Raw genomic sequence first — 18,375 nt, forward strand, 5'->3', positions numbered from 1 at the left:
AACTGTTGACTGTTGGTGCCTGTTTCTTTGACTTTGCATAAGACAAAACTGCATAGATTGAACAGCTATCAAAAAGGACATTCTGATTCTTAATGAGAGTTCTATAAAACTTCACTTAATTTAAAATAGTTGTGATAAGTTTTCTTCTCTTGTGCTTTTAGAGCGTCCCATACCCTTTGATCACATGATGTATGACCACCTACAGAAGTGGGGTCCACGCAGGGAGGAGGTGAAATTTTTTCTTCGTCATGAGGAGTCACCAGCCGAAAGCAATGAACAGAGTAAGTACGCTTATCCTGTAGTGTTGTTACCTAAAAATATTTAAAAGACTTCTGGAGTGAGGTTGATTACCAGTTCTTTCAGTGAACTTCAGCAGATATATGTAATACAACTTCCTTATACCAGAGCCATTTTGAACCTTCCTCATGTTCTCAAATTCCCTTCTTGAGAATAATTTCTACCAGTCCAACTAATATTTTAGTAGTAAGATCAGTTTCTATTCTGCTTAATACTGATACAAAAATGTTGGTGGGTATTAGAGGCTTAATGTATTTTTTGCTTGTTGAAAGTACCTATGTTTTGAGAGGGTGGGATTGTTCTTTTTGACCTCTTGTTCTTTCAGTTGCCCCAGAGAAAAGACTCAACTAACTAGTTTGTCTCCTTTAGAAACTGAAATCCATTTTACAGACATCATTGGCAGAGGTCTCGGTGGCTTTACTTTTTCAGTACTTCGTGTAGATATATTAAATAGTGGTGATAATTTGCACCTTGAAAAATCACTGGTCTGCTTGGTTCTACAGGAAAAGTGCTTATATAAAACAGTGCTGTATTAAGTGGGCCTTTCTTAAAGGAATGGAATAAAAAAAAAGAAGGATTTCAGTTTTCTGATCTAACTAGTATAGACTGTAAATATGAGAAGATTTTTGAGGCTGTGCATTTGTACTTAATGGCTGTCAGACTGTCTGAAGAATAGGAAAGGTATTTCGATGTATACCTGCACCAGTACAGGTTAAGAGTTGACCTGCTGGAAAGCAGCTCTGCGGGGAAGGACCTGCGAGTCCTAGTGGACAGGAAATTACCTGTTACCCTTGTGGCCAAGAAGGCCAGTGGTATCCTGGGCCAGCAGGTCAAGGGAGGTTCTCGTCCCCCTCTACTCTGCCCTGTTGAACCCACACCTGGAGTACTGTGTCCAGTTCTGGGCCCCCCAGTTCAAGAGGGATGGGGAACTACTGGAGAGAGTCCAGCAGAGGGCTACTAAGGTGATTAGGGGACTGGAGCATCTCTCCTACAAGGAAAGGCTGAGAGACCTGGTCCTGTTCAGCCTGGAGAAGAGCAGACTGAGAAGGGACCTTATCAGTGCTTATAAATACCTAAAGGGTGGGTGTCAAGAGGATGGGGCCAGGCTCTTTTCAGTGGTGCCCAGTGACAGGACAAGGGGCAATGGAGCCCCTTGGAGCACAGAAGTTCTGCCTGAACGTGAGGAAAAAACTTCTTTACATTGAGGATGACAGAACACTGGAACAGGCTGCCCAGGGAGGTTGTGGAGTCCCCTTCTCTGGAGATACTCCAGACCTTCTGGGATGCAGTCCTGTGCGACCTGCTTTAGGTGAACTTGCTTTAGCAGGGGGGTTGGACTAGATGATCTGTAGAGGTCCCTTCCAATCCCTACCATTCTGTGATACTGTGAAGTGAAGTGTGTCTCGTTCAACTAATCTGCTTCTAACTACTGAATTTCAAGTCTTGGCTGAGTCCTTATTGCTTTGAGTTGGGGTTTCTTTTCGTATTTCTAAGTGGTTCCTAGTTAATTGAATGTCAGAAGTAGCAGGCTCAATAGTGTATGAGGGATTTTTGTATCAGTTAGGTACTCTGTAAAATACTCAGTCGTCCTTTGGGCAATACAAATTTAAAGTATGTTAAAAAATTTAAGGTACACCTGAAGCCACAGAATTTCGCATACAAGGAAGATGTTTCTTCTGAACCATGTATGCAAGGCTTTTTAGTTAGTGATTGACCTATGGATCAATCTGTAGATTATAGTTGTTTGTAAGGCATTAAAACAGCTTCCTATGTTATAGTCATTTATAATGTATTCAACTGAAGCTACTGCTTCTTGTGGACGTAGAAATATGAAACTTTAGTCACTCTCAGTACATTCCCTTTCATGACATCATTGTTTAAACACAAGTCAGAAAAGTAGAGCTGTGTGTCTATACTTTTAACAGAGGAAGTCTCTGAAGTAAATGCTTTATTTCTGCTGACTCCACTGCTTACAAAGAGTAACCTAATAAATAGTTGGAACTAGCAGAATAAAAATTCACAGGTAAAAGTTTTATATAAAAATTCTTGAAAAGAACAGATTCAAGAGTGAAAAGCATTTGTGTTGAAAACTGAACTTTGCATTAAGAGTCATACTTTACTTTTAGGTGGACGACAAGCCCAAAATCAAAGAAATGGCATAAATATACCTGTGGAGAAACGTACAGAGAATGGGGTATGTAATAAATCCTAAACATTTGGCATCAATTCCACTCAAATATTTGAAGTCTTAAAAATTCTTAATTTCCAAGATCTATTATGGTGGGAACTGGTAGAAAATGTGTAGGTCTTACTCTGTTTTGATTGGTTTTGTTATAAAGTGAATGAGAGACTATGACTTTTTTGTGAACTACTCCGAATTTTCTGTCTAGAAACAAATTCACTTATGTGACATGAGAAGCCCCCAGAGTTTTATTAATTACTGCATTTTCTAATCTGTCTTCCTCTGTCTTTATTCATCGTATGTGAGGAAAAAAAAACCCAAACAGCTATGTTATTCTTTTGTACTAACATTGCCTGTCAAGACATTTTTTCTTGTTTGATTTGCCTTGCTGGTATTGATTCATGACACAGCCTCATATCTTAAAACGTAAGAATGTATCTACACATTGGGATGTGTTCAGATGCTGGTAGAAGAGGTTGCATACCCCTGAGACCCACCTCTTTATGCTGTTTTTTATGCACCTTGTTCATTTCTATGCCTGTTTGTTTTTTGTTTTGTTTTGGTTTTTTTACTAAAATATTAGTAGTTTCTCATTTCAAATACATATTACATAGCATTGTCAATCTGTTTGGTGGCATTCAGTGGATCCTGGCTTGAATATTCTGTTTTACAAGTGAAATGTAGTACATCTGTTTCAAAATTACTATTGCTTAAATACCTTCTACTCCTGAGCTGAAACTCACTTTACTTTCTTCTGTCTTCTCATCCTCGATACTAATGAAGACTCTACAGAGCATATTCTATTCTCATGTGCTTGGGGGTGTTCTGCTGCCTTTACTGTAGCTATAGTTGACTACTTAAAAACATTTTTAAATTTCAATAAAAATATTTGAGCTTACCAAATCATAGCACGATTTTGGTTGGAAAGGATCTTAAAGATCATCTAGTTCCAACCCCCCTACCATGGGCAGGGACACCTTCCACCAGACCAGGTTGCTCAAAGCCCCATCCAGCCTGGCCTTGAACACTTCTAGGGAGGGGGCAGCCACAGTTTCTCTGGGCAACCTCTTCTCACCACCCTCACAGTAAAGAATTTCTTCCTAATATTTAATCTAAACTTACCCTCTTTCAGTGTAAAACTGTTACCCCTCACTCTGTTACTACACTCCCTGGTAAACAGTCCCTCCCCACCTTTCCTGCAGGCCCCCTTTAAGTACTGGAAGGCCACTATAAGGTCTCCCCAGAGCCTTTTCTTCTCCAGGCTGAACAACCCCAGCTCTCTCAGCCTGTCCTCACAGGGGAGGTGCTCCAGCCCCCTGAGCATCTTCATGGCCCTCCTCTGGACCCACTCAAGTAGGTCCATGTCTGTCTTATGCTGGGGGCCCCAGAGCTGAACACAGCACTACAGGCGAGGTCTCACCAGAGTGGAGTAGAGGGGGAAGAATCACCTCCCTTGACCTGCTGGCCACACTTCTTTTGATGCAGCCCAGAATGCAATTGGCTTTTTGGGCTGCGAGCACACATTGACAGCTCATATTCCATTTTTCATCCAACAACACCCCCAAGTACTCTGCAGGGCTGTTCTTAATCCACTCATCACCCAGCCTGTGTCTGTGCTTGGGATTGCCCCAACCCAGGTGCAGGGCCTTGCACTTGGCCTGGTTGAATTTCATGAGGTTTGCATGGGCCCACCTCTCCAGCCTGTTCAGGTCCCTCTGGATGGCCTCCCATCCCTCCAGTGTGTCAACCGCACCACACAGCTTGGTGTCATCAGCAAACTTGTTGAGGGTGCACTCAATCCCACTGTCCGTGTTGCTGACAAAGATGTTAAACAGCACTGGTCCCAGTACCGACCCCTGAGGAACGCCACTCATCACTGATCTCCACTCTAACATTGAGCCGTTGACTGCAGCTCTTTGAGTGCAACGATCCAGCCAGTTCCTTATCCACCGAGTGGTCCATCCATGTCCAATTAAGAGACAAGGATGTCATGTGGGACAGAGTTGAATGCTTTGCACAAGCCCAGGTAGACTGTGTCAGTTGCTCTTCCCTTATCCACCAACACTGTAATCCTGTCATGGAAGGCCACCAGATTTGTCAGGCACCATTTGCCCTTAGTGAGGCCATGTGAGCTGTCACCATTTGCTTTCTCATTTTCCATGTCCCTAGCATAGTTTCCAGGAGGATCTGCTCCATCATCTCGCTGGGCACAGAGGTGAGACTGACTGGCCTGTAGCTCCCCAGGTCTTCCTTTTTCCCCTTTTTGAAAATGGTGGTTATATTTTCCTCTTTTCCAGTCAGTGGGAACTTCACCTGACTGCCACAACTTCTCAAATATACGGATAGTGACTTAGCAACTTCATCTGCCAGTTCCCTCAGGACCTGTGGATGCATCTCATCAGGTCCCGTGGACTTGTGCACCTTCAGGGTCCTTAGATGGTCTTGAACCTGATCTTCTCCTACAGTCGGTGGTTCTTCATTCTGCCAGTCTCTGCCTTTGCCTTCTGCGATTTGGGTGGCGTGGCTGTAGCACTTGCCGGTGAAGACTGAGGCAAAAAAGTCACTGGGTGTCTCAGCCTTCTCCATATCCCGGGTAACCAGGTCTCCTGTTTCCTTCGGGAGAGGGCCCACATTTTCCCTAGTCTTTGTTTTATCACTGTCATACCTATAGAAGTTTTTCTTGTTGCCCTTAACATCCATGGCCAAATTTAATCCTCTCAGGGCTTTGGCTTTCCTAACCTTATCCCTGACTGCTCAGGCAATTTCTCTATGTTCCTCCCAGGTTACCAGTCCTTGCTTCCACCCTCTGTAGGCTTTGTTTTTGTGCTTGAGTTTGTCCAGGAGCTCCTTGTTCATCCATGCAGGCCTCCTGGTATTTTTGCTGGACTTCCTCTTCGTTGAGCGTGGAGGAGGTGATCCTTCAATATTAACCAGCTTTCTTGGGCCCCTCCAGGGCTTTTATCCCGTGGTACTCTAGCAGGTCCCTGAAGAGGCCAAAGTCTGCTCTCCTGAAGTCCAGGGTAGCGAGCTTTCAGTGTATCCTCCTCACTGCCCTAAGGATCTTGAACTCCACCATCTCATGGTCACTGCAGCCAAGGCTGTCTTCCAGTTTCATGTTCCCCACCAGCCCCTCCTTGTTGGACAATTCAATGGTTGTATTGTCTCTACAAAGCACTGTCAATTTCTAAATATGCATAGGGCTCTTTCTCAGGGTAAAATAATGCTTAAAAAAGTTTAAAAGCAAATAAATTGGGTTTTTCAAGCCGAGATGTCTTAAAGTAGAAAAAAAACCCCAACAACCTATAATGTTAAACATAATTGTGCAGATTAAACAATTCTGTGCTTGTGTATTGCCTGGTAATTGGCAGCTAAAATTCACACACACAAAAATACGCAGCAACAAAGTTGTTCAGTCAGTTTTCAGCTTTGGCAGCTTGTTTTGTGTATGGCATGTGGGCCTAGTGGAAGGAATTCTTTTCCCTATTCAAAACAGTTAATCATGTATTGCTTTCTATGTTCCTTTTCTGTAGAGCACACTAGCTGATATCCTCTGCTGCACAGATCCGTTTATCCTGCTTCCATTGTCATATTGACAATGTAGTGAGATCATAGCACTCTAATGTGCTAGGGGAACATAACTCTTTCATGACCTCCCCTGATCTATTCCTCCATATGAGTCATAACACATATACTTCATTTGAGATATATAATTTTTGGAAATTAGGACTGCCATGTGCAGTCTGGCTTACAATGTCACTTTTTGGCAGCCATAAAGTTCATGATAGCATGGCTTTGTATTTAGTTCGATTTGCTGTTAATTTTTATGTTTAAAGCTTGGGTTTGGTTGCTTGAGTAACACTGCTACCTTTGTGCCATTTAGTATGTATTTTTAAAAGTACCCGAAAGTTTGGCCACAAAATTAAAATTTATTAGGGAACTGATCACTTTAAAATGGACTTTAACAGGTTTAGGAAATTACTAAAATGCAAGAAAGACTAAAACCTGAAGGGTTTATGTTAATGTAAAGTGTTGTGGTTTTATGCCAAAACCAGTACAAATTAGGTTCTGAAAGTATAAAACTACGATTTTTTCAGTTGTGCCAAGTTTTAAGTCTGAGGGGGAGGGGGAAAAAGAGGTGGCTTCAGGATCAAGGATTTAATCAGCTTACACTTACGTAATGCATTAGGCTTATTCATTGTTACTGGCATGCTGAATGTTAGTCTAGCCCTAAAATCAATACAAACCAATGGAACATTGAAGACAGCTCAAATCTTACCAAATATTCTGCATTCAGGTATATTTTTGTTATTTGTACTGCTTTAATGATGAGATAATTTCTTTTTACTTAATAGCTGGATAGAGCTGAAAGTGTGAAATGCATGTAAAACTTTAAGATGAGCATTTGCTTTAACGTTTGAGTCAATAATCTTGGAAAAAATGATGGGCAATCTCAAATTCAATTTCGATAGCTCTTAATTGGCATTTTGTCATACGCAGTAGGATTTTTTTTTTTTTTTGTCCTTTGGAACTATATGTGCTTTATCAGCAATTACTTAAATAATGGTTAGCTTAAAATCACATTATATAAATGCTTAAATTTCATTAGATTATCTTCCAAATGAAGATTAGTGTTAAAAATAGAATAGTCTAGGTCTCTTCAAACAGTGAAACAGGAATAGTTGTAAAATGAATACTTATCTATAAGTGCTCATCTGAGAGCTTTGCATTCTGCATAACAAAGTCTAAAGGAAAACCTATGTGAGGTTGTTAATTGACAAGTTCTCTTACTCCTGGCCTTTTGGGGTTTGCTTTTGTTTAGAACTTTCTTGGAAGTGGATTATGCTCTAATCAGGGCCTGATCTCTTTCCACCACTACACAAAGGTATAGATATGTGGAGATAAGACTTACATAATTAAACATTTCCCTTTGCCGAGGAGGTTGAACAGTGTCGCAAGAGAATTCTCTAGGAATAGCTGCCTCTTCCTCCTCCTCTTTTCTTTTACATGTGTAACTGAGGCAGTGGGATTTGAACACAAGTTGCAACAAGGGAAATTCTAATTAAATATTGGGAAAAATGTTTTCTCCATGAGAGTAACAGACGTTGGAACAGACTGTCCACAGTCTGTGGAATTTCTATCTAGCTAAATAAAGTTCTGAGCAATCTGAACTGCTCTGAGCAGAGGTTATTGAACTGGGTGACTTCCAGAGGCTTCTTTCGACCTAAATTATTCTTTGATTCTGTGATCAGTGTCCATGAAACAGTGGTCATACAATGCTGGGTCTTGTTTGCTTCCAGATGTCCTAGCATGATCCAAGCTTCCTTCCGTAGAAGCAGCATCAGTCTGAAAACAGTGAGACAGAGCAAATATAGGTGTAACCACTGGGGGTCAGTGGTAGACAGGAGAGGGCCTGGGGAGCCACCCGTCGTGGTGCAGCTAGCAGTCATCGATAGGAAAAGTAGATCAGAGATGTACTTCAAGGAAGTCCCAGGAAGAGAAATGGCTGGGTGGTGACAGTTGTCCAGACGAAAAGGTAATCAGATAACCGAGAACTTTCTTGGAAATGAGAAAAGAAGAAAGTAGATGCAGCTCAGGAGGGAAAAAGGGTGGGTACAGGAACATGACGGAAGTAAATTGTATTGGACTGACTACAAGTAGATTAGTGTAATGAAAACAGTCTGTATATGAAGACAGTACTTGTTTGCTGTAGTTCCTTGGTTTAAATTATTTTTCAGTTTGGTAATTTACTTGGGGAGATAAAATGACAGTTTGTGGTCTCCTGTATCATTCTCTCTAACTTATTTTTGCTGTTTCTAATATCAAAATGGCTCCCCTGATTTAGAGAGTCTGATACCAATAAGCTTTTCTCTTGATAGATATTGACTGAAGCCTTTGCCAAGAAATACAAAGTGGAACCTGATTTTATCTCTTGCTATGAAATTTGTGTTAGCTTTAGTGTAAAAGAAACTCATGCAGAGGAAGAAAACTTTACCATCATCCCAAACTGGGGGATCACACTCCTCTAAGTTTTCTTATGTCCTGAAGCTGTAACCAATAGATGAAGTTGAGAATTGAAATTTTGTGCTGATTAGGTAGCAGAACTGATCTTCCCTGTTTCTGTTAAAATGGCTCAAATCAAGCTCTTAGCAAAAATTTTACAACAGGTCCAATTGTTTTAACATCAGGAGATTCTTGTACTTTTATGCTGGGGGAGTTGCTCAGGGAAATTCCCTTAACAGATTGGTTAAGACTTCTACATGCAAAACAGTTTTTAACAGTACTGATTTAGCTTAGGAGAGTGGATGGTTGCTGACAGAGTAGGTAGCCTTCAGATGCAGTCAGTCTCTGTATCCCATTCCATTGTGACAGTAGTAAAGCCACACTGCTTTTGAGTTCCTCTGGTATGGCTTGTCCAATTCTAGCCTTAGTTTAGATAAATTTACATGTGGTGCCGAAATCCTTGAGTAGAACTGCATGTTGTTCATTAATTTTGACAATGCTCCATACAAGCGCAACCAGATAAAAAGGCATTGAACATCTAATATTTCGTCATATATTTGTTATGATTTGACAATTAATTTTTTTTTTAATGTGTTCTAGAAATCTGCTAAAGACGTTTCAGAGATGGCTGAATGGGAGGGGGGTTACAAGTATACTTGCACAAGTACTTAAAGGCTTCCTTAGCCTGTCAGGCAAAGGTATATGACAAAATCTAATTGCAAGGAAAAAGGCAAACAAGTTAAACTTCTGACAGTAGTAACCTGAAGAGATGAAAAATCCATCATGTGTACTTGCTTGAAGTTTCTTATTGCAATGTTGAAGGATAAAGAGCTTAGTCTGTAATAGAAGTTATTCTTTAAACCTGCGCTGAAAATTCAATTTAATATAAGCTTGTAAGTATTATGTACTTCCTGTTTGTAACATTTAGCAATGTACTTGGAAGAGGCAGCCATTCCCATAAGACAGGTTTTAATCAAATTTGTTTAAAATGTATAAATAACTATGTTAGTCTTGGAAATATAGATTCTTTCAGGGATCTCGTAGCAAAGTCTAAGCAAATAATTCCATTAGAAGATGATAAGAGTAAACTTAGGCACAAGGAATTCTAACAGCTTGCAGAGAAAAAAAATTATTCTGAAGGAATTTTTTTTTGGTAGGCTTGCTGGAACATTTTGACCATGTAAAAAAAAAATGGTAATTAAATCGGATCCAAGTTTTCCTAATTTTCTGCTGTAACTTTCTCTCTCTGTTGCTTTTGTTAAGGAGTCAAAAATTATTATCTGCCATTTTTACACTCAAGGGTGTTCCCTTGTCTAAGACATACATTCCTAAAAATACATTTACCTGTCAGGGGTGAGCCTTACTGCCCCTAGAGCAGCCTTCTGCATTGTCAGGTTTCTAGTTCGAGCCCTGGGTCAGCTTAGATTTCGGATTCTCTTCAGGCTGATACGGTTCTTTGTTAAGTCTCTGAAGCGTTTTCCAGATAGCTGGTAGTACCTTGCTCTTCAGAAAATAGAAAAACTCATCCAACTAAAGGACTTAAGGGAAAAAAAATTAAATTAGGAAGTTAAAAAAAAAAATTACAGCTGAAGCTAATTTTAATGCATGCAAATAGCTTTCTAATTCTTGCTGGACTAGAAATCCCAGTCCCTTCACACCTCAGTAAAGGATAGTTATATAGGGTAACGTTCTTTACAAGACTAACAACTATGTGATCTCATAGAAAGAACTTCTGTGAAACTGTAGGGAATTCAAATAGTCCTGACCACCTACCTCACCCTGAGGCCTCTTGTAAACTTCTTAGGCAGAATCATATTGTTCTTGGATTTGGAATGTCACAAACAGGTTTTATTTGACATGTCCTATGCAAGCTCAAATCTATTTTGCTCCATAATGGACAAATTTACTAGATGCTTACATTTTATGAGAATAATTTGATAAGTTTCATCATACTTATTCTGTGGTCATTTTCATGGTGTAATTTTAATTATGATAGCATTAGTTTATGACAACATTAGCTCTTAATATCTGACTTCATTTGTTTTGAGGAGTGTAAAGGTTCTTTGACTAATTGGGAACGGGAAACACTCTTGGAACCCACTTGGAATATTGCAAAAGGACTGTTTTCCTCCATGTGTTTACATAATTTTTAATCTCTGTCACTCTGTCACCAAAAATCTGTCTAGATGGCTATGGATATGAGATACTCACAATGTACAGTCTTGTAGTATACAGACACTTCTATGCACTCACTTGTAGTATACAGACTTTGTAGTTCTGCTGTTCTGGGCATCAGAGATAGTTCTGCTCAACAAGTTACAGGGAACAAAGATGTGGTTTTCTAGTCCATAACAGCCAATAGGTGCCTTGCTGTTTTGCAGAGGAGGAAAGACCTAAACTGCACTATTTGCTCAGTCTGCACCTTTAGTTCCCACTTTTACAGGTCTAACTTTGCTTTTCATCAGGCATGGCTTCGCAGTTTTACAGCAATACTTAGTTGCATGGAAGTCCATGGAAGACGGAGGATGAGAAGTCCTGTCTGTTTGTTTAACCTCTAACTATGGTACTTTTCATATATTTGTATTGTGTACATGGAGCAATACAACTCACTCTTTTCCCTAGATTTCTAACTAAATGAAGCATGTGGAGAGTTGCCTCCAGTTGTCACTGCACATAGAGATCCTGAGTTGCTTGGCTCTTGTATAAAGCTAGAACAGTTTAGAATAAATGACTGCTTCAGCTGACACATAACATTATACACATTAACTCATAAAGTAAATGTTACTGAAAGAGTTCATTTGTTATTTTTCATGAAGTATTGCTGTGCGTTCACAGTCCGTGCACTGGCACTGTAAACTTCGATGCCTTTTGTTGTAGCTGTATCCTTTTCCAGTCACATTAGTATTGTTTTTAGTTAAGCTAAATATTTAATATTAAATTATTGTAAGGAAGTTGGGACTTGTCCTTTCATTTATTTCTGTAGTTCCTTACAGGAGACAGATTGTGAAATTTACTGGTCAGTGCAGAGCTCTAAGAGCTTAATTGTGAAAGCTTGAGCATTTAGACTGTCCCACTGAGCAGCTTTCAGTTCCGAGTGGGAGACTCTTCTGGTATTTACATGGCCAACTATTCCTTTTCAGGCCACCTTTAGAGTTCTGTCTCTTATGTAGCTGTGTCATCTGCAGATTAGTATTTCCTCTCTTCCACAGTGTCTGAGGTTTTTTCTTGTGCAGTGCTGCTGTGGCCTCCTTTCTCTGACACACCTTTCCGTGTTCACTGACGTGTTCGTTTAGTTTCCCATCCATCTAGCCTTTGGACACCCAGCATACCTATTTTCCACCCGCATGTTTTTCCCAGGCAAGTGAACCTTTCCATTTCTCTATTGTCTCCGCAGCTGCCTCCAGATCCAATTGTTGTTAGGTTTGTTCCCCCTGCAGTCTTCCTCAGATCAAAGCGGAGAAAATGAAAGTCCCTCTGGCTAATTTAGAAGCAAGGGAGTTGAACTTGTTTTTCTTCTCTTATTCCTACTGGATGATCTTACTCCACAGCTCATACCTCTTCTTGCTTGCTAAAAATAAGCCTGTTCCTTATGCAGCTGGAATATTCACTGTATTGTGCTTGGGCATACAGTTCTTCAGTGTCCTTATGGAGACCAATTTGGCTGGATCTCTTGTGTAAGTGCACTGAATCATGCTTGAATTACTTTCTTGAAAGAAGGAAGAGAGGGTGAACTTGCATATCGTTTGTGAGTTCAACAAGGTAAATTACAGCTTTTTGGTTTTTGTCTTCCACAATATCATAATTTTTAGATAAATAAGAAATTGGTTTTGGGGTGTAGTATTTTCTTTAATGTTTAATATTTAAAAATCCTTAGGTCTAGGTTATAGCTTGCTGCGGTCTTCTCTGACTTGCAGCTTCTTGGTTTGTGCTGTTACACACATGCTTTATTGCTGGCTCATGTATTCGTCTTGTTGCATGCAAGATTTAAGAAAAAGCTGAAGTATGTAGGGAAAAGCATACAGCAAACACTGGAAAGGTTATTTACATAAGATAGTTTGTATTCTGACTGTACTGTTTGCCTTTTATCTTAGGCAGTCTCTGTTAAATTGCAGATGGTATGGTCTTCTGTTACTTTAAACAGTGAAATTAAATACAAAAAGTAATGAGATGCCTCATCTTTTCGGTATTCAGTTTTTACACTGAGTTGGCAATACTACAAAAATACTAATGGAACAAACAATTCGTGTGTTTTTAAAGCTAAATTGTCAGTATTCTTATATTTTCAGTTTAACCTGATAACTGTGAAAGAACTGTGTATTGCTAAACATTTTCCATTGAATATGTAAAGTGCAATGAATCAAGCTGATTGGAGTTGACAGCTGGCTTGATCTTGCTGTGATTAGGTCTTTTACTGCTGGCAAAATCCACTAGCCTTTTCCGTTAGCTGATTGTTGATGAATGCAGACAGACAGCTTTTCATATTGATAAAGAAATTGGGGAAACCTTTATTTCATATGGAATAAGACTAAAAAATATCCTACCTCATATTGATTGCACTGAGCCAAAAATCCTGCAGGAACTCATGTGTACAGTTGTTCATTTGTCTTGTTCACAGCAAACAGTTAAACAGTTAGTGTAGACAGAAAATAACGGAAACATGGAGTTGAAGCCTGTTGAAGCAACACAAATGTTTACAGCTGATGGGCAGTGCTGCAAAATAAAGATGTGCTCTCTTGCAATTATATGGGAAAATAGTGAACAGGTAATTAATTACTTTTCAAAATTTGTTAGTTTTACACTTTAGTGGACATATTATTTAAATATTGTGTAGCTTTTGCACTTTAGTTTAAATGATTGTGGGTTTTGTTGTCCCACGACCGGAATGCAGACCAGTTTGGGTTTTGTAACGCCTTATCTCTGAATTGAAATTCTTAGTTAATCAAATTGTTAGATGCATTTGCTGTCATTTTTAAGTTTTAAGACCTTATCAAAAGCTCATAGCTTAAATATATCATGGTCAACGTTTGATTTTAACAGCTTAGCTTTTATGGGAAGTGCAAGTCGTACGCTAAGTTTCACAAATCTTTCAATTACAGGGTACTTATTTCAGTAATTTGTGTTTTGGAAATGGTTTATGATACTGTTGTCCTATAAATTGTATTATATTACCACAGAAAGAACTTTATATTGAAACAATTAGTTAAGGGAAGAAAAAGCACATTTGATGCTAAACATGTTATTCACTTTAATAAGTGCATCTTAACCGTACTTAACTTTCCCGTTAGAATAAGGTGTTGCTTTTCTAAAAGACCCAGAAAAAGATAGTTCTGAGACTGTTTTTAAAGACACTTAGAGTGTTTTCAACACATACTGTAACATGTCTGTTGCTCAAAATCACTCAGAGTAAAATGGTTGGTATTGTAAACAGGTTTGAACTTTTTGCACAACTGATCTGCTACTTCTATAAGAATGCATAATTTCTTTTAAGATAATTTACTTCTGTTAGGGGTACAAGGATGATATTTTGACTCAAATCAGCTACTGGGTATTTTAACCAGCACCAAAGTTAATATAAACATGTCTGAGATTTCTGTGGCTGTTTAAAAGGAGACAGAAGAAAGTAGTCTTTTAAATAAGCAAGTTCCAGAGACTACTTTCCTATATTGTAGAAGTGATTTATAAGCAGTTTGTTTCATACGTAACAGATAGATGTTCAATATATGCTTAAATCCATTTTTAATTTTGAAAGTCTATTTTAACATTATTTTGATTTTTAAGTTCTGCCTTTTCTTAGCTCTTCTATGCAACATAGAGGACAGCCTCACTTGTGAGATTTCTAAGAAAGCAATATGGGAAAACAGGAAATCTGGAGTCTGTGGGTTACACTGAATAGGCTTTAAACATTTTATTATATAGGGTGACTTATTAGCATCAGCAAGTTGGAGGAATTGCTAACAAGGTAGTGTAGTTTGAGATCTGTTGAGATTTTATCAGATACAGATAATGGGAGATTTTTCAGCAAATTGTGCTACAATTGAAGCATGTTTGTTTGCATCAATACAATTTTTATTAGAAGTTATCAGAAGTTGTCAGATTCCATTTGTAATGTTAATTTCAAAATTATTTGATTACCGGGAGATAGCACATGCTAGGTATATTTTCCTTTTATTCCCAATATTCTTGTTGCCTTTTGTGGGTTTAATTAGCTTGTTCATTTCCATTAATCTAAAAAAGGCATGTGCTATTGTCATTGGATTCTTTAAAATGGATTTCTGCTATCGGCATATTTCTGACCCAATTAAAAAAAATGCAAGGCAGAGCTGTGGATAAAGCCATTAAACTGGAAATAATGTCATCCATGTCGAGATCAGCAAAAACTCTATTTTAGTTTAAATAAAACCAGATATTTTCTTTTGTCTTTTCATAGTGTTATATGAGTTTTCACAAAAGATTTTCAAGTTGTCTTCGTTGTGCATGGCACTAGGATCAGGTTTTATGGAAAATGTGATCAAAATCTATTAGAATTCTTAAATTTGGTTGTATATAGGGTTAATATGTTTCAGAAAAGTGAGGAGGTCAGAATCAGTAAACAATTCAGCAGGTGCTCCATCCTCTGTTCTCATCTCGTAGTCATCAGATAGCACAAGGAGGCTACAGATATTTCATGTAAGACCCATTTGATATAGAACTGCTGTAACAAGCTCCCGTGTCTTCCATCTGTTTTCCCCATCACTACTCTTGTGCTAAGGACAGCACACCCAAAGTGTGCACTGGCTATTATCAGCAGCCTTTGTCTGCCGGCTGGGCTGGTTAAAGCGTCCCCTGAACTATGTTACTTTGAACGAAGGTTAAGGCAGAAAAGCTACATGTGACTCATGGGCTTCTGCTCGTGTCCAAGTTAGCATGGGAGAATTAGGAGATCTTGTGCTAGGTTCAGCAGGCTAAGCAAGCTGTTCCTTTCTTTCCTGCTCTGTCGATTTGGTAGTTCTGCAGCCAGGGCTGTAGTTCTTCCTTTGCTGTAAATGTGGCACGGAGGAGGAAAATGCAGGGGTGGCCTACTGAGGGGAGAGCTCCCTGGTTTGGGGAGGCTGAGAACTGTCAGAGCCCTGACCCAGTCTGGAATTCACTGGCTGGGGAGTGCTCCAACCTACCCCCATTCATTTTGTGGTTGTCTGTCTGCTTTGTTCTGGGAAAATACTCACTTAGGTATACTTCACTTCCTTTGTCCACCTACTGGTATACCTAGTCCTAGACCTGTCAGTTCTGTTTGTCGTGTACCTGTATAGATTTCTGGGGTTTGACAGCTCTACAAAGGTATATTTCTGGTCTGGAGGTGTTTGTATTCCCTCATTTGTCCTAGGAAGGAACAATGACTTAAAACCTCTATAGATTATGCAAAACTTCCAGTATGTGCAGTAAAAACAGTATTTACTTTGCATTTCTATGTAGGCATTTTAAACCTTCTCAGGAGCAACTTGCAGTACCTTTCTGGCCTTTGCTGTCCTCTCTTACTAGGCTGGTGAAGATGATGTTTTCTTTTTGCTGTGGCAAAATTGTATGCCTCATTAATGAATCCCACGTGGGGGAGTAAATTCTTTGAATCACGAGCTGAAAGGTGTTGCTTCTTGGATTTCTCTCTGTTGCAGTTTCTGCCTCTAATTCACTACTGATCTTGTCCTTGGTCTATGGGGTGGGGGGGGGGGGGCGGGGGCTGGGTTTTATTTTTGTGGGGGGTGTGTCCCCCTGTCCCACCAACCTTTGATATGCTGGTGTTGTCCCAACCTTGCTAAAGAGAGTTTTCTGTCACAATTATTCTGGATGAGGATATAGGTACCTTTACAGTCACAAACATTTTGGGAGGGCAGGGGTATGGAGGGCTTCAAAGAAGGATTGCTCTTTTTTTCTTAGTCTAAAAAAGGCCATTTGATCAAAACCTTCCTTATCTGTATTACAATTTGAGTGGCAGCCTATATGAAGGATGAATAGTGACCCAGAGTAGTTGGGTTGTGGGTGGGATGTATGCTGCATTACTTTTAGTAGCCGCTCTGTAGTGGCTTGTCAGTAAATGAATAGGTGGTTGAAAGTAGCGGCATGCAAGCAGAAAACCTTTGAGTAGCCCTTTTGATGAGCAGAGTCAAAACCAACCATTCTGGGCTCCAAAGCATAAGCCAAGATATAGATACTGTCACCTCCCAGCCCACTGGTTGATTACAGTTTATCTAGGTTGTTTTGGACCTTGGCAATTGGTGGTTTAACCTCAGAATCATCTCTGACTGTGACAAGAGAGAAGGGTGGACCAAAGTAATAAAAAAGTAGTAGTAAATGAGGGAGTAAGGATAAAGGTGATGGAGGTGAGTGATAGGAAAAAGAGTGGAAAATATTTGAGAGGAAGTTCATTGTACACAGTTCATTGTACAAGAATACGCATGGGAGAAGGTGGAGCTTGGCCAGTTTCAGGAGGTTTCAGGTACTTGAACCTTGTACTTTCTAGTGCAGGGTGTTGGGAAGGGGCCTGAGGAATTGTGTGGGAGATGGGTGTGGACGCCTATGTTAAAAAGAGGGAAGGAATAGATAAGGGAAGTTAATGACATGGTGGCTCTTTCAAACTTAGAAAAAAGTCTGAAGACATAGCGAGCAGGAAATGATTGGTAAATTCTTGTACTGCTCGCATTTTCTTGTTCAGTTAGTTGGTTACATTATGCTTTACATGGGCTATTGGAGTGGCTAGGCGTTGCTGAATGTAAACGTGAGATTGCCAGTCATTATAGTGGCCTGTAAAGCTTTTGAATATTTGTTTCTTTTTCCTTTTAAAGCTCTTTATTTCTAAAACCATAACAGTCTCAGGTGTGGGTTTGGTATATGTTTTTTTTATTGTTTTCAAAGTAATTTTCTGTTCTTACAAGTGCAAACTTAAATAATGATCCAAAACAAGTATCTTCATGACTTAAACATGGAGGCAAAGAAATGCATAAAATCAAGCCACATCCTAATTATCATCTTTTAAAACATAATATATTTCAAAAGATCAGTCTCACGGGTTTTTGTTTTAATATTGACATAATTAGATTCCTCTTAAAAGATAGTTTTCTGATGGGAGTAAGGGCAAAAAAACACTGGAATCTGCCCTTATTGCTTACATGTCTTGACTACAGTGCACTTTGCTTGTCACAGAAATATTTTGAGTTCAGGTGCAATTTTTCATTTACTGTTGTGGGTTGGCAATGGGCAAGCCATTTCATAATAGCTCAGAAGTATGTGGTCTGAGGAGTTTGTGATGATAGACAGCATAGTGTGAAGGTAGAAAGAAAGGAAGGAGGAGCAAGAAAATGAATTTTCAGAGTGACAGGACTAATGTGTAGAATTAAATATTAAAGGAGGTTCCTTTTCTTAATTAAATGTCTAACGTATGATTTGTTTTGAGGCAGCTTGTAAACTGGTTCCGAAACTATTTAATTACTACTGTACCATTCATCTCGCCTGTCTCAAAAATATTAATCATCAAATGGTAAAATATTAGTTTGTAGTAGGGAGGGTATTGTCAGAAGCTGAAACTCCAGTTCATTACAAAGTCAGTCTCATCATGACCTTTTAAAGTGCATGCTAAACAAAATAAATACAATTTTTTTAAGCTTCTTGTTGATATTAAGAAATGAGAGAATATAGGTGTAAAGTATTCTTGTCTGTAAGAGACATGTAATACTTTCTTAGTGCCTAATAATGCAGTGCTTGCTCTGTAGCATTCTATTTAGGAGTTCCTCTCTATGTGTAAATGCTTCTGTGAATCAATGAAAAGAAATTTACAATTCAGCAGAACTGTCTGCTTTGATGTATGACCACGTAGCAAATGAAGCTGTGGAATCCGGAGGAGTAGATATTTGTAGTGGCTTTTTAGTACC

The 18,375-nt window shown here is 39.2% G+C and overlaps 1 protein-coding gene and 1 long non-coding RNA gene across 3 annotated transcripts in view; one reads left to right on the forward strand and one right to left on the reverse strand.

Annotated features, from left to right (window-relative positions):
• PPP1R13B (protein phosphatase 1 regulatory subunit 13B) overlaps positions 1-18,375 on the forward strand; it is a 61,070-nt gene that overhangs the window by 19,828 nt on the left and 22,867 nt on the right. For both annotated transcript variants that reach the window (XM_086463363.1, XM_086463366.1), the window contains 2 exons: positions 162-281; positions 2,424-2,491. In XM_086463363.1, coding sequence (XP_086319489.1) covers positions 162-281; positions 2,424-2,491 — 188 coding nt within the window. The remainder of the gene's footprint in view (positions 1-161; positions 282-2,423; positions 2,492-18,375) is intronic.
• LOC147415793 (uncharacterized) lies at positions 7,588-13,142 on the reverse strand. Its single transcript, XR_015183427.1, has 3 exons — positions 13,021-13,142; positions 9,824-10,017; positions 7,588-7,822 (listed from the first exon to the last, which is right to left on the reverse strand). It is a non-coding gene; the product is annotated as an uncharacterized LOC147415793 (long non-coding RNA).

This window comes from Leptosomus discolor, chromosome 3, assembly GCF_034619465.1.
Source record: "Leptosomus discolor isolate bLepDis1 chromosome 3, bLepDis1.hap2, whole genome shotgun sequence".
NCBI classification, from domain to species: domain Eukaryota; kingdom Metazoa; phylum Chordata; class Aves; order Leptosomiformes; family Leptosomidae; genus Leptosomus; species Leptosomus discolor.